The sequence below is a fragment of the Myxocyprinus asiaticus genome, chromosome 25 (genome assembly GCF_019703515.2).
Source record: "Myxocyprinus asiaticus isolate MX2 ecotype Aquarium Trade chromosome 25, UBuf_Myxa_2, whole genome shotgun sequence".
Classification (NCBI taxonomy): domain Eukaryota; kingdom Metazoa; phylum Chordata; class Actinopteri; order Cypriniformes; family Catostomidae; genus Myxocyprinus; species Myxocyprinus asiaticus.
Window position 1 is genome coordinate 36,601,332 of NC_059368.1, and position 14,010 is coordinate 36,615,341.

At 36.5% G+C, this 14,010-nt stretch overlaps 1 protein-coding gene across 1 annotated transcript in view; it reads right to left on the minus strand.

The window, feature by feature from the left end:
• LOC127415830 (serine/threonine-protein phosphatase 2A 56 kDa regulatory subunit alpha isoform-like) overlaps positions 1 to 14,010 on the minus strand; it is a 40,123-nt gene that overhangs the window by 12,503 nt on the left and 13,610 nt on the right. The window contains exons 3-9 of the mRNA XM_051654810.1: positions 13,158 to 13,259; positions 12,723 to 12,815; positions 6,432 to 6,562; positions 5,362 to 5,421; positions 4,998 to 5,106; positions 4,304 to 4,357; positions 1,823 to 1,873 (exon numbers count right to left, since the gene is read on the minus strand). Coding sequence (XP_051510770.1) covers positions 1,823 to 1,873; positions 4,304 to 4,357; positions 4,998 to 5,106; positions 5,362 to 5,421; positions 6,432 to 6,562; positions 12,723 to 12,815; positions 13,158 to 13,259 — 600 coding nt within the window. The remainder of the gene's footprint in view (positions 1 to 1,822; positions 1,874 to 4,303; positions 4,358 to 4,997; positions 5,107 to 5,361; positions 5,422 to 6,431; positions 6,563 to 12,722; positions 12,816 to 13,157; positions 13,260 to 14,010) is intronic.

A 14,010-nucleotide genomic window follows, 5' to 3' on the forward strand; every position in this document is an offset into this window, starting at 1 on the left:
TTGGTGAATTTGTTTACCTGCTATAATGCTTGGTTATGTTTTCTGGTAGAGTTGTAGAAGCTTATATTGCTTGTCATGCTTTTATTAATCGAACATTACTCGTGTGTTAACCAATCGCCGTGTATCCACGTTGTCGGGGAATGTTACTGTAACATGTTTACTAATATGTATGACTTCTGAAATTGACTTCTTGTAATTGTTATATTGCATATTTAAGAGTTTTATTTTCATGTTTAATAAAGCATATTTTATCGCCATTATTGAACATTTTCAATATTTTTAGTTTACGGTGTTATTGTGTGCATTGCATAGAAGTACTACTGTAGTATTAGACATAGTATGTCTAATGTCGCTGTGTAGTATGTAGAGGCTGTACAATATAAATATAATAAAGTCTTCCATTAAACTCGTTTCATCCATATCACGAGTTTCACCTATTAAATTGATAAGTGTAATAAAATACAAACATTAATAGTAGATAAAACACTTAAATATTCATATATACTGGTAACTGGTAGTGGTTGAGGAGAGTCCCGTTTTGTATGGAAAAGCACTATAAGTGTAAAATTCATTCATTCCAAATATGTAAATTCTAGGGTTGGGAATCAATAAAATTTAACTAATTAATCGCACAATTTTCTGTAATTAATTGCGATTAAATCGCAATTAAATTATGGTACATGATACATTACAACAAACATTAGCAAAATCATCATAAATATATTTAATTTATACTTAGTCTTAAAAGAACTTGCAAGAAACTGGTTAGTCATCATTTATTTTAAATAATAATTTACATGTTCAAATGTTCAAGATTTTTTCCTTTTTTATGGATAGAGTTAATAAGACACAATTTTACAGGCTGAGAGTTAAGAGATTGAGATTGCTCCTCACTGTTAGGAAAATATAATGAAATGTGCATTGCTCCACACAATTCATTTTTGTACTAGGATGTGCAGTCGTGTTGAGTGTGTACCTCCTAAAAATGTATATATATGTCAATTAGCCACAGAAAGTGGGGGAAAACATTAGTGAATTTTCACACATTGTACAAAGGTGCCTCTGTTTGTTTCATGCAGACAGCATGCATGACCCCGCCCCCTCCCTATTCCTAACCATATGGAGCCAGTAAGGCTGAGTAGCCTACCAGGAATAACCTGAGGCACCTGTCTCTCTTCTCGCGAAGGCTCAGGAATGGGAAAAAACGGATACTGCATTAATTGCATTTATTTTTTTTCGCGTAAAAAAACATTTAATTTCCCAGCACTAGTAAATATGAGTGTTGTTTATCTTCATCAAACAAGTAATATTTTAGTTTTAAATGTAAAATAATATCATCATGAAAATAGCACATTATGACTCCGGCTCTGAATATCTCCCAGTCATGGTCACAGGCGATGTCCAGGTAACCTTAAACCATGAGATTTCATCCGCCAGAAGAGCAGTGCCGAAACACGACTGATGCTTCTATCAGTGTTCTTCTGCAAATTGCTTGCAATTTTAAGTTTCAACCACAGATGTCGCTAAAGAGCACAAAGTTACATAGTACAGCTTTAAATTAATTTATATGTTAATGGTTAATATTTTATCATATAAGTCTGAAGCATAAATGAAATCATGAACATTTAAATTAGTTTTAAGAATTATTAAGTAAAATTATGTGCAGTTATTGAAAATGTAAGGAAGAGGGGGAGAATGTGGAATGCTATTTTATAATGGCAATATTGGCACTATATACTGTGTATATTATATTGGCACTACCATGTACACATTATTCTCTGTAACCATTGGACCATAAGTCAGAGTTATCAGATGCGCTTACCTCTTTCTGACTGTATGTCTTGGGCCAAAATTTAAGAAGACCACGAATCACCTGAGAGGAAACAGAAAAAGACTGGTAAACTCAGCAATTTTCATGAATTGAAGTTGGAAAAAAGTAACATGCATGTACATCATAAAATAAGTACAAATAAATATCTTTACAGCAATCAATTCATAAATACACCCCCTTAAAATTCTGTCCAAAAGAATTAATGTGGGTGGTTGAATGATCAGAGCAAGATTTTGCACAAAATGTTTCGTAATCCGACTGCCCCACCCCACCCTACCCTTCCCTGTGTGGTGCCCCTATGCGTTGCATATACAGTTTTTGCACCACTGCTTGCATATACAAAATACTGTATACAATTCTGCCTTCAACACCACTGGGGGATCTAGTCCTGTGCAAACCCATGAGCATGATAATGCTTCCAGTCAAACACAATTGGTAACAAGTTCTACACTGATGAACACTGGTCCCTGTGTTTGCTGCGGAATGTAGTCACTGTTCACGCAAGGCTGTTCAACCAAACACAGCTGCAACTGTATAATCATTTCTGCTGAGAAATATATTTTATTGAAACGCAGATGGGCAATGACACGACACCGAACACCAATTCAACACAAGCCCCTCAGCATCTTCACTCTATACGATGTCTGAGGAAATGTGGTTTGAGTATCTGTTCTGACAGTGTCGAAGCCTAGTGGTTTAACATCTGGTCTGGTAAAGGTTGTACGGTCAAACACCACATGGGGTGATCAATGAACTACTATCATTGTGCCCTTGATCAAGTCACTTCACCTCAGGTCACTCCAGAGGGAATTTCTCAGTAATATGTATGCAGTAATACAAGTCATTTCAAGACAAATTAGTAGCAAACTCCCTACTAATTACAGACTAAAAAACGTGCAGCACCAACTAGAGCACCACTGTGTGGTTTGGCAACGCAACTCGTTCAGAGAGCTGTAAGGACTGCTGAGAAAATCACTGGGACAGACCTACCAGCCATTAATGGCATCTACACTCCTGTTCAAAAGTTTTGAATCACTATGAAATGTTTTCACATGAAACTATTAAACTGACCAAGAAATACAGTAAAGACACAATGTTACAAATGACTACTTATATTTAAAGGGGTCACTATGCACAGTAAACCAGGATTAATTTAATCCATGGATGAAAGTGTCCAATAACAGGGCAGTTACTGAGATTAAGCAAGTAGTATTTAGATTGTCATGTATCCTAACATGGCTGCCCCCATGAGGGTGCCCCTCTCCATGTAGAATAAAACAGCTTTTATAAGGTTACTGACATGACTACAGTCCTCATCTCATGTGAGTGGTCAAGAATTTAAATTTATGTTTTCAAAACTACTATTAATGTTTTAGAAGTAAAACTTTTTAAATGAGGAAAGAAATTACAGAATGCACCTATAAGGATTCTTAGCAGACTGAAAGTAATGACTACTAAAAATTAGAATCTGAAGTAAAACTTTTATTTTAATATTATTATTTTTCTTATTATTAAAAATAAAAATGTATTAATTAAAAAATATTTAATTAAATTGTTAACAATTATTTAAAAGAGTAATAATATTTTGCAGCATTAATAATGTTCAAGAACACTAATGTCTTAGTGTTTCCAAACTTTTAAAAGCTAGTGTTTGTTGTTTTTCAAAGACAAACATTTCATGACAAGCTAACTTGGTCAGAATATAAACTTTTGCCTTGCTTCCCCACAAAAATCAATGATAAAATCTAATTTAAAAAAAAAAATCTCCCAACTTGCAATACCCAATTCCCACTACTTAGTAGGTCCTCATGGCGGCGCGGTAACTCGCCTCAATCTGGGTGGCAGAGGACAAGTCTCGGTTGCCTCCGCTTCCGAGACCGGCAATCCACACAACTTATCACGTGGCTCACTGTGCATGACACTCCGGAGACTCACAGCATGTGGAGGCTCATGCTGCTCTCCGTGACCCATGCACAACTTACCATGCGCCCCAATGAGAGTGAGAACCACTAATCGCGACCACTAGGAGGTTACCCCATGTGACTCTACCCTCCCTAGCAACCGGGCCAATTTGGTTGCTTAGGAGACCTGGCTGGAGTCACTCAGCACACCCTGGTTTCGAACTCGCGACTCCAGGGGTGATAGTCAGCTTCAACTCGCTGAGCTACCCAGGCCCCCGATAAAATCTAATTAAAGTTTTGCCGTCAGTGCTCACAATCTCAACTGTAAAGTATTACATTTCTTCCAGCTGAAAGAAAGTTATTTTGCATTAACCAAACACAAAATGTGTTTTTTGCACACCTACAATATCATAAGACAGCCAGAGTGTAGCCAAAAAGACAATCATACAGCCTATAATGAGTGCCATATAGGGTTAAAGTTTTAGATTACACATTGTTCTAAAATAAATTAAAAAGGGGTGGTGTGGATGTAGTGGGGAGGTGTGAGGGTGAAAGTGGATGTGAGCAGTACCGCCTCAGTGAGGGTGGGATCCTTTTCTATAAACTGAACCACACAGTACGCCAGCTGAAAAAGAACAAGATAAGAGCTGTGACAGTACAAACATTTGCTAATTCAGTCAATAGACTTGAGGCAAATATGCAAATGTTATCTTCTAACTGAACAAATATCCGCTTACAATACTGTAAATGGATACAAACCATATCACTAGATGTGACAAATCAATATAAGGTGACTTACCTAGCTTTACAAAAATAACTTTTCTTTGCACTTCTAGCAACACACAGAAAACTAAATATACATAAAAGGAGGCATTTTGAATTCTATTAATGATGAGTGTCCAATAAATACCCTTATTACACAGCTCTTTGAAATACTCTATATCTGTGCTAAATTAATGTATCTCATTTTTCTCCATGGCCTTTTTCATCTCACATAATAAAATAATTTTAACTCAAATCAATACTTCATGTACAAATTTATTTATTTGGCCAGTAGCCATGTAATAAGTGGGAAAATGTACAGTCAGTCAGTCGTTATTGCAAAATAAACCCCTGATCCTGATTAACCTGTCTAGGTTTATTTTGCAAATAACATTGTGGCCTTTGAAAATTCATAATGTAAAACAACAAATACAAAAATACAGCATCTGCCTCAAATTTCTTAAATGCAATTAAGAATTAGTGTTTGCATGGTGTTGCAGTACCTGTGCATGGAACAGTGCTAGTCCTTTGGCAGTGTGCAGAGGAATGAGAATCTTTATCAGGAACTGCTTGTGTTCAGCTTTTAGTGGCAGAGCAAAGCCATTGATGATACTGCAATTACAAAGACAGTGACACAACTGATGAAACGATGACCTGAGAGGTTTTTACATAAGATCAATATAGTCTACAATGCTGATAATCCTCTACTGTATATTCAGACTGAACCTGAACCCAAACAAACTTCTACCTGGCATGCATACTCACTACCTGCTGTATCCAAATGCACTCTAACCACACGGCATGCATCTGTTCAACAAATGGATGCTTTGTTAACAAGCAAGAGAAGAACATGAAACAAAAGCTCACCTGCCCAGAATCTCTAAAAATTCTGCAACTCCATTAAAGTGCTCAGTTTCATAGATGAATCTGGGAAATCAGACCAGCAATCAGTGAACTGCATTTCTGAACATTCTATAGACATACAGTTAAAAACATATGGATACAAGAATACCAGCACTGCTTGGTTAAAGTGGGGGGTATTTGGTGTATAATTTATTGTACAAATTAAGGTTGTGTGCCATTCAGAATTGAGAACACCTTTTACATTTCAATTCATGTCATGGATTTGAACAGGATGCAGATTTGTAATGCAAATTTGAATTTAAGGAAGTAGACAAAGGGATAGTTCACCCAAAAATGAAAATTATCATATCATTTACTCACCCTTGTGCGATCCCTGATGTGTATGACTTTCTTCCGCTGAACACAAACAAAGATTTTTAGAAGAATATTTCAGCTCTGCAGGTCCATTCAGTACAAGTGAATGGTGACCAGAACTTTGAAGCTCCAAAAAGCACATTAAGGAATTATAAAAGTAATCCATACAATTCAAGTGGTTTAATCCATGTCTTCAGAAACTATATTATAGGTGTGTATGAGAAACAGATCATTACTCAAGTCCTTTTTTTTTTTTTTTTTTTTACTGTAAATTCTCCTCCCTGCCCAGTAGGTGGCGATATGCATGAAGACAACAAACACATAGGAGGGTGGTTGAAAGTGGACATTTATAGTAAAAAAGGACTTAAATATTGATCTGTTTCTCACCCACACCTATCATATCACTTCTAAAAAACATGAATTAAACCACTGGAGTTGTATGGATGACTTTTATGCTGTTTTTATGTGCTTTTTGGAACTAAAATAAGCACTTGCATTGAATGGACAAATAGAGCGGAGATATTTTTTTAAATCTTTGTTTGTGTTCTGCAGAAGAAAGTCATACACATCTGGGATGGCATGAGGGTGAGTAAATGATGAGATAATTTTCATTTTTGGGTGAACTATCCCTTTAAAATGGAAATCAATTAAAATAACCGTTATGTGATCAACCTCAGGTCAAAATAAGAACGTCAAGGAACCCATATGTGTTTTCTTACCTCAGAAAAATGTTGTTGATCTGTTTCCGAATAAAGGCACGCAAACCCAGAAATTTCCCATAGATGCGATGCAGAATCGTTTTTAAGAACTCTCTCTCACGAGGATCTTCACTGTCAAACAGTTCCAAAAGCTTCAAAGGGAAAAAAGTGTAAGAGAAAGAAAATAACTATATTAACCATTTTAATATTGCTAAAATATTGTAAATTAATGTCTTTTTCTTCACTTGAGTTTTTCCATGCCACTTGTCTTCTATCCATGAAACAAAACAGTTGGATGCAGGTGTTCTAATAAGGATAGCTTAACCAGCAAGACTTCCTTGGTTAACCAGCATTACCAGAAAAACAAATTAAGAAATACATACTGGTCAACCAGATTCACCAGCTAAGATTTGCACTTGAACAACATGGTTATGCTGGTCCACCAGCTCGATCAGCACTAACCAGCATAAATGTAACCAAATTAAATATTGTGACAATTTATTTGTATTTTATTTGGCATCCCTTACTATGGAGCGAATAAACATTGTAATGCTGAAATCTATTTTCTTTATTATTATTATTTTTTTTTACTTTTAATATTCAGAAAAGACAAAAGAATATTAATTATTAATAAATAAAAAAATAATGCTGTGTGATTCTTTTTCCCCTGTTGTTGCCACGAGACTGAATGTATTATGGAATGGTTTGATCTGGCAGCATCAACCATTATGTCATATTAAACTGTGTGCACAGTCAAGTATTTGCCCCATGAGAATGAGCCCCTGCCATGAGTGATGTATTTGCCAACAGCCTTTATGCAACATGACATTTGTAAATGAGTCCTACCTGCATTACATTCATGTGGACATGAATGATGTCTAAAACCTTAGTTTATTCAAACAGGTTTAAAAATGTTCAACTTGGCACATGCAGAGTAGGCCATGTTTAAACCTTAAGGGTTAAATCAATGGATCAAGAGCTAGGATAAGAGGCCAGCTGACCCTCTAAACCTTCAGCTTTATCACCCTCTAGTGTTAAACTGAAGCACCTTCAAATGGGAATTTTCCTCAAGCAGTTTGATGGTCACCTATCATCAGGACCAAATACATGCTAAGGACCCAACAGTACATACACTGGTTTTAGAATATGGTTCTATATGGTGATTTTAGATTAAACACGTGACTGAGCTGATTGCAAGAAAATAAAGGGATCATTAGCAATAAGTGTGTGTACAGGTATGCGAAGAAAACCAAGAATCTTCTCACAAAAGGACATGGACTTGTTATTCAGAGGAGATCCTTTGTAGTGGATGCTACCGGATGGTAAGTTTAGTGTTGGTAGTGTGCACTGATAGCTTACATTGGTTACATATTCTGTATTAGTCACATGTTTTTTAGGATGCTTAATTTAGTTCTATGCTCTTCAAGTCAAAATGAAATGAAAACTGACCAATACATTTTTTATACACATTCGTGGTCTTGATGTGCACAATTCACAAATGTACAATACTGTAAAAAAGAAAAAAAGGTTTGTCTTTGCAATCATTTTATCTAGCTCTGCCTCTGAAATGACTTTGCTTTTCAGATGACTTTACAAAATCACATAACTGACTGCAAACTTGATTTCAGGTCTGGCTCCATTCTGGTATGGAAATCCCACTTACAATTAAATCAATAAATTTAAGAAATATCATAAGCAGTATTGACAGTATACATCCTACAGGATTTTTTTTTTTGCATTGCACATCCCATTTCACTCAGAAAGACATCACATTATGAAAATAAAATCAAGCTTATAGCATATTATTATACATTAGAGGTTGACCAATATATCGGTTTTACCGATTAATCGGTGCCGATAGTTGTATTTTTAACTATTGGCTATCGGAAAAAAATGCCTTTAGTTTACGATAGTTTTTTATTTTACATTTTTTTTATTTTGGATTTATTCCTCCTTGGGTGGCACTAGAGGGTTCTACAGTTGGAACTTTTTGGTTCTACAGTATAACAGCACCCACTGGAGGTTAAATAAAAAAAAAGTCACTGACTCCTCACTGAGTTTGTTGCATCACGTGACTAGGCTATGCAAAGAGACGCACACCTCAGAAGCTAATTTAAAACACTGACAAAGAAAAGCCAAGGTATGTATATAGTAGTGGTTGACCGATATGTGTTTTCCAAAAGCCGATGCCAATATCGATATCTAGAAATAAGGATGGCCGATATACTGTAAATGCAGATAAAAATAATACAACTAAACAACAGCAAATCAGATGTACAAAAAAAATTCTTAAGTGAAACAAACACTTATTTCAAGCATTATTTATCAAAATTTGCATAAACTTGAAAAGAGAAAACCTTGAAAACAGAAAGTGTTGACTATCCTTCGACAAATCTATTGGTAGATTTTGGAACTGAAACAAGGGAAGGTTAACACTTCTGTTAATCGGCCAAGCGAACACGGATTTCGGCCAATGCCGATAAACGCAGAATGGTCAAATAACAGCCGATTAATCAGCCTGGCCGGTATATCGGTCCATCACTAGTATATAGTGCACGTTACTATAACAGATCATCATGGATAATAAATAAATCAAGACAACCAAAATTTTATAGTAGGTGTGAATCCAATTTGTTACAGTGAGATTGAAGTCAATGCGTGAATGCACGCAGACAGGAACAGCATGTTTTGACTATATAACATTTTCCAAATTGTTCTTTGTTCTGACAAAATAAACTTCTGTCCAAGCTTCCTGCATTATGATGTAGTTATATGCAAAAGAAGCATAAGATATTCACGATAGGTCATATTGTTATTTAATATTGTATATACAATGTGTTCATATGAAGGCACATGGATATATAATATAAACAATGCCATTCTAAAATTACATTTAAAAAGACAACTTGAGTTGATTTTATGTCTATCCCCTTTTCTCTCTCCCTTTCTTGTCCATCATTCATACATTTTGTATGACAATAAAATAAAATTTTAAAATATGTTTTGTACTGATGAAGCATACAGTACATTTTAAAAATATGGTATATTATTATATAAAATACATCCATTATTGGGGGTTTTAGTTTAGTTGTTTGATTGGATCTCTTTCTTGAACAATGAAATACAGCGCAACAGTGCCCACCCACTATTTTCAGCTGTCTTGGTTCCAGAAGTATTTTCCCCCATTTATTTACACTTTTATAGGGATTTTAAAAAATCCTTCATAAAAGAGTTCTAAGCCATGAACCAAACTAACAAGCTCTGAGGTTAATCACAACATTACAAACTTTAATTGGAAGCCAAAAAACAAAACAAAACTATGCAATGCCACTGAAAACCAAAGTGACACATTTATAAAAAAAAATAAATTAAATAAAAAAACACTTAGATTAACTGCATAAATGTGCACATCCCTGAACTAATACTTAGCTGAAGCACACTTTGGTTTTATTACAGCACTCAGTCTGTTTGGATAGGAGTCTACTAGCTTAGCACATCTTGACTTGGGAATATTTTCCCACTCTTCTTTGCAAAAACTTTCCAGATCGGTCAAATTGCGAGGGCATCTCCTGTGTACGGCCCTCTTCAGGTCCCCCCACAGATTTTCTATAGGATTCAGGTCTGGGCTCTGGCTGGGCCATTCCAAAACATTCATCTATTTTTGCTGAAGCCATTCTTTTGTTGATTTGGATGTGTGCTTTGGATCATTGTCATGCTGAAAGGTGAAAGATCTCTTCATTTCCAGCTTTCTAGCAGACGCCAGAAGGTTCTGTGCCAAAATTGACTGGTACTTGGAGCTATTCATGATTCCCTCCACCTTCACTAAAGCCCCAGTTCCAGCTGAAGAAAAGCAGCTCCAAAGCATGATACTGCCACCACCATGCTTCACCGTGGGTATGGTGTTCTTTTGCTGATGTGCCGTGTTGTTTTTGCACCAAATATACCTTTTACAATTTGGGGCAAAAAGTTCAATCTTGGTCTCATCAGACCATACCACATTTTTCCACATAGCTTTGGGAGACTGGATATATGTTTTGCAAAGTTTAGCCGGGCTTGGATGTTTTTTCGTCAGAAAAGGCTTGCATCTTGCCACCCTGCCCCATAGCCCATACAGGGGAAAATACGGGAGATAGTTGTCACATGTAGGGAGCAACCAGTACTTGCCAGAAAGAGCTGCAGCTCCTTTAATGTTGCTGTAGGCCTCTTGACAGCCTCCCTGACCAGTTTCCTCTTTGTCTTCTCATCAATTTTGGAGGGACATCCTGTTCTTGATAATGTCACTGTTGTGTCATACTTTATCTACTTGCTGATGACCGTCTTCACTGTGTTCCATGGTATATCTAATGCCTTGGAAATCTTTTTGTAGCCCTCACCTGAGGGATACATTTCAACAATGAGATCCCGTTGATGCTTTGTAAGCTCTGTGGCCCATGGCTCTTGTAGTAGCATGCTTTTGAAGATGTCAGAAAAATCCTACAAGAACAGCTGAGATTTATTTGGAGTTAATCAGAGTTACTTCAGGTGAAGACAGGTGTGTAATATTTCACATAAGCTTGATGATTGGTTGATTCTGAACACAGCCACATACCCAATTATAAAAGGGTGTGCACACTTATGCAGTTAGGTTATTCTAAGTTGTTTTTTGTTTGTTTTTTTTTCTCTGAAATGTGTCACTTTGGTTTTCAGTGACATTGCATAGGTTGTAATTTTTACATTAAAGGTGCAAAAATTCTGATATGATTTATCTTTGTTTAATTTTTTACATCACAAAAACCTGCTGTTTTAACAGGGGTGTGTAGACTTTTTATATCCACTGTATGAGTGTAGGGAGACGCATCATTCGCAGTACTTTAACCGAGTGTGCTGTCACTGCAGCACTTGTTTGGTGCGCTCTGCTGCAATTCTCTGATTGGTGGATCACTTCTAAGGATCATGGATTATGTAGTTCTTCACCAGGAATTCTGGTATTAACATGATTTTTTTTCCTATGAAGTTGAAATAACACTAACAGATGACTTCAACAGAGGCATAAAACATTGATTAACAGACCTACCGAGAGCTCAGAGGATGTCTTTAAAGGTTTCTAAGTTATCGTTAAAATCAGTTCCCCTATGGAAAAATGTGTTTTTACTTCCAGAACCAGATGGTTGCACAACAGTCTATTGGAAGTGAAAACAAAAGCAGAACTCTCAAGTCCTAGGTACTAACACATTCTCCTCTAATGACTCTTCTTTTGTCTTTAACCCCCCGTCATTATGCTCTCTATCCCAGCCTGCAGTTCTGCCTCTTTCCTTCCAGTGGCATAAACAACATTGCACTATTTAAAGCAGCCCAGGAAACTCTCACATCATGGAAACTGGCCCTTACCACTATCCACACTGAATGTACATTCCAGAGCATTCAGTGCACTCAGTGGAAATGAGTGGGTCGATATGGACAACTGATGAACCAGTACTGTATGCAGGGACAGGGACTGGTTGAGTGAGATCCAAGATTGGAAAATAGCCAAGTCTCTCCCAAGCGTATGATTTAATATTTCAAAATATCTTACACTTAAGAACTGTGACCATCAGAGAAAATAAGAAATCATATTAAAAAGTTTTTCAAGGCATCTATACCCATGTTTATTAGAGAAAGAAACAAACAAAAAACGTTTCTGTTTGCATCTTGCCTATTCGAAAATGAAATAGGTCTCTTTTTCAAGGAATGGAAAAACAATTGTCTTACATATACAGTATCTTTGGATATCACCGAAAGTGAACAAAGCACAGACTAAAGTAAAGCTAACTTTTTTCAGCATTCCGGATCACACCTGGTCGACCGCGTTGCCTTTTAAAGTATACTCTTTTAAAAAACAAGTGAATAAGAACGTGTTTGACTCATGCTCACTACATCTGCTTTTTGATACTCTTTTAGTGCAGCCAACAGCAGGCGCCTGCGCCAGCGTAGCATGCAGACGAGGATTCTCTTTGTGTCAAGAAAATCTTGGCTGCACGCGGACAGACCAGGCACACTGTCCTGATGGCCAAATTTGCTCTACGCATACTGTGCGCATTCCGAACAGCAACACGGACAACTAACTATACTTTGGCCTTTAGACGGAACAAGGCTGTGTGATCGATGTATAAATTGACTAACCATAGTTTTTGTTTTTTAAGCTGTTTGGGGAGGTAACAACTGCAACTGATCATGCTACAATAATAAATAGATGGAAAAAACATTTAAATAATGGCACAGAAGTCTCTGCAAACGGTTATAAAAAGAACCCCAAAGAAACTTTTCTTTGCATTTATTAATACAAAGCACATTTACCTGTAGCACAAACTTCTGGTCAATATAACGTTTGGCAGTGCTTGGTTGAAAGTCTGGGTTTTCTATGAATCTAAGGAAAAACTCATAGACCAACTGTAATAATAGAGAACAAAAGTATTTGTTATTCCTCTAGTGCATTAAACCTGAAGACATAGATATTATAACATTATAAAGCTATTACCAAAAAAATTAAACTTTTTGCCATTGTAATATTTACATTTCAACATTTCAATATTCATTTACATTCTCCATCGGCTTTACAAAATGACTGCTGACTAAAGCCTGATTTATTTCAAACACCACAGGACTCTTTTTCCACAAGATTTTAAGTCCTTTGCTGTGCATGAAGTAGTGTAAATTAAATATATTTCATAAATATTTACATTCTAAAAATGCACAGAATGAGCCAGAACAAATATAAGAGCATAAGCTGACCTGTATGTGGGGCCAGGAGGCTTCTAGAGTGGGTTCATCTTCTTCTGGGTCAAAGTCTGGGTTTTCACTGGGTGGAAGCGCTCTGAATACATTTGTGCTAACCTGTGAAGAAAAATTATTTGTCTTCGCTTTTACTAGATCACAAAGTTTATTTTCAATAAAAACAAAGAAACGTGACCACTGGTACAGAAGACATCTGCTCAATACCGCTCAAAACGCTTGAGGTCTGCTGCTTTGGACGTGTGTCTGTGAAATGTACGGTAAGGGTAGTTTAGCCCTCTGGGGTCGACGGACGCGCCGGCGCGTCCTGCTGGATTTTTCTGCATAACAGCGGAAACAACTTAAAATACTCCATTTTTGGGCATACAGATAATTGTAAGACATCATTAGAGACTAATAAAGGGTCTACTTCTATTTGTGTACACTCACAATAACAACAAAACTTTGTGCTTTTCTAAAATAAAGAAAATAAACAGGGTGCGCTTTCAGCGGTCTCTGTCTCCGCGATCATCTTTCTGAAACACGTCACAAAAATGAACTGAAACTCCGCGAATACTTATCACACAAACATGAAACATATGTCTAAAGAAAGCTTAAAATGTCTACTTTTAAATAAAACAATTACAATTTAAAACAAATATTCTCCTGCAATGTAATCTGTATGAAACAAAGAGATGTACAGTTTCTCCTGGCTCAGCTCATTATCTCTAATGTGATCACACTCACCAGCAGAGCGCGCTATTCATACGGTAATGTGCTGGGGTGATCAATGCAAATGGTAAACGCCCCCAACAATGCCTTAAAAAACATCAAGTTCATCATCAGATTCACTCACGTTCTTGTGCGTTTGGAA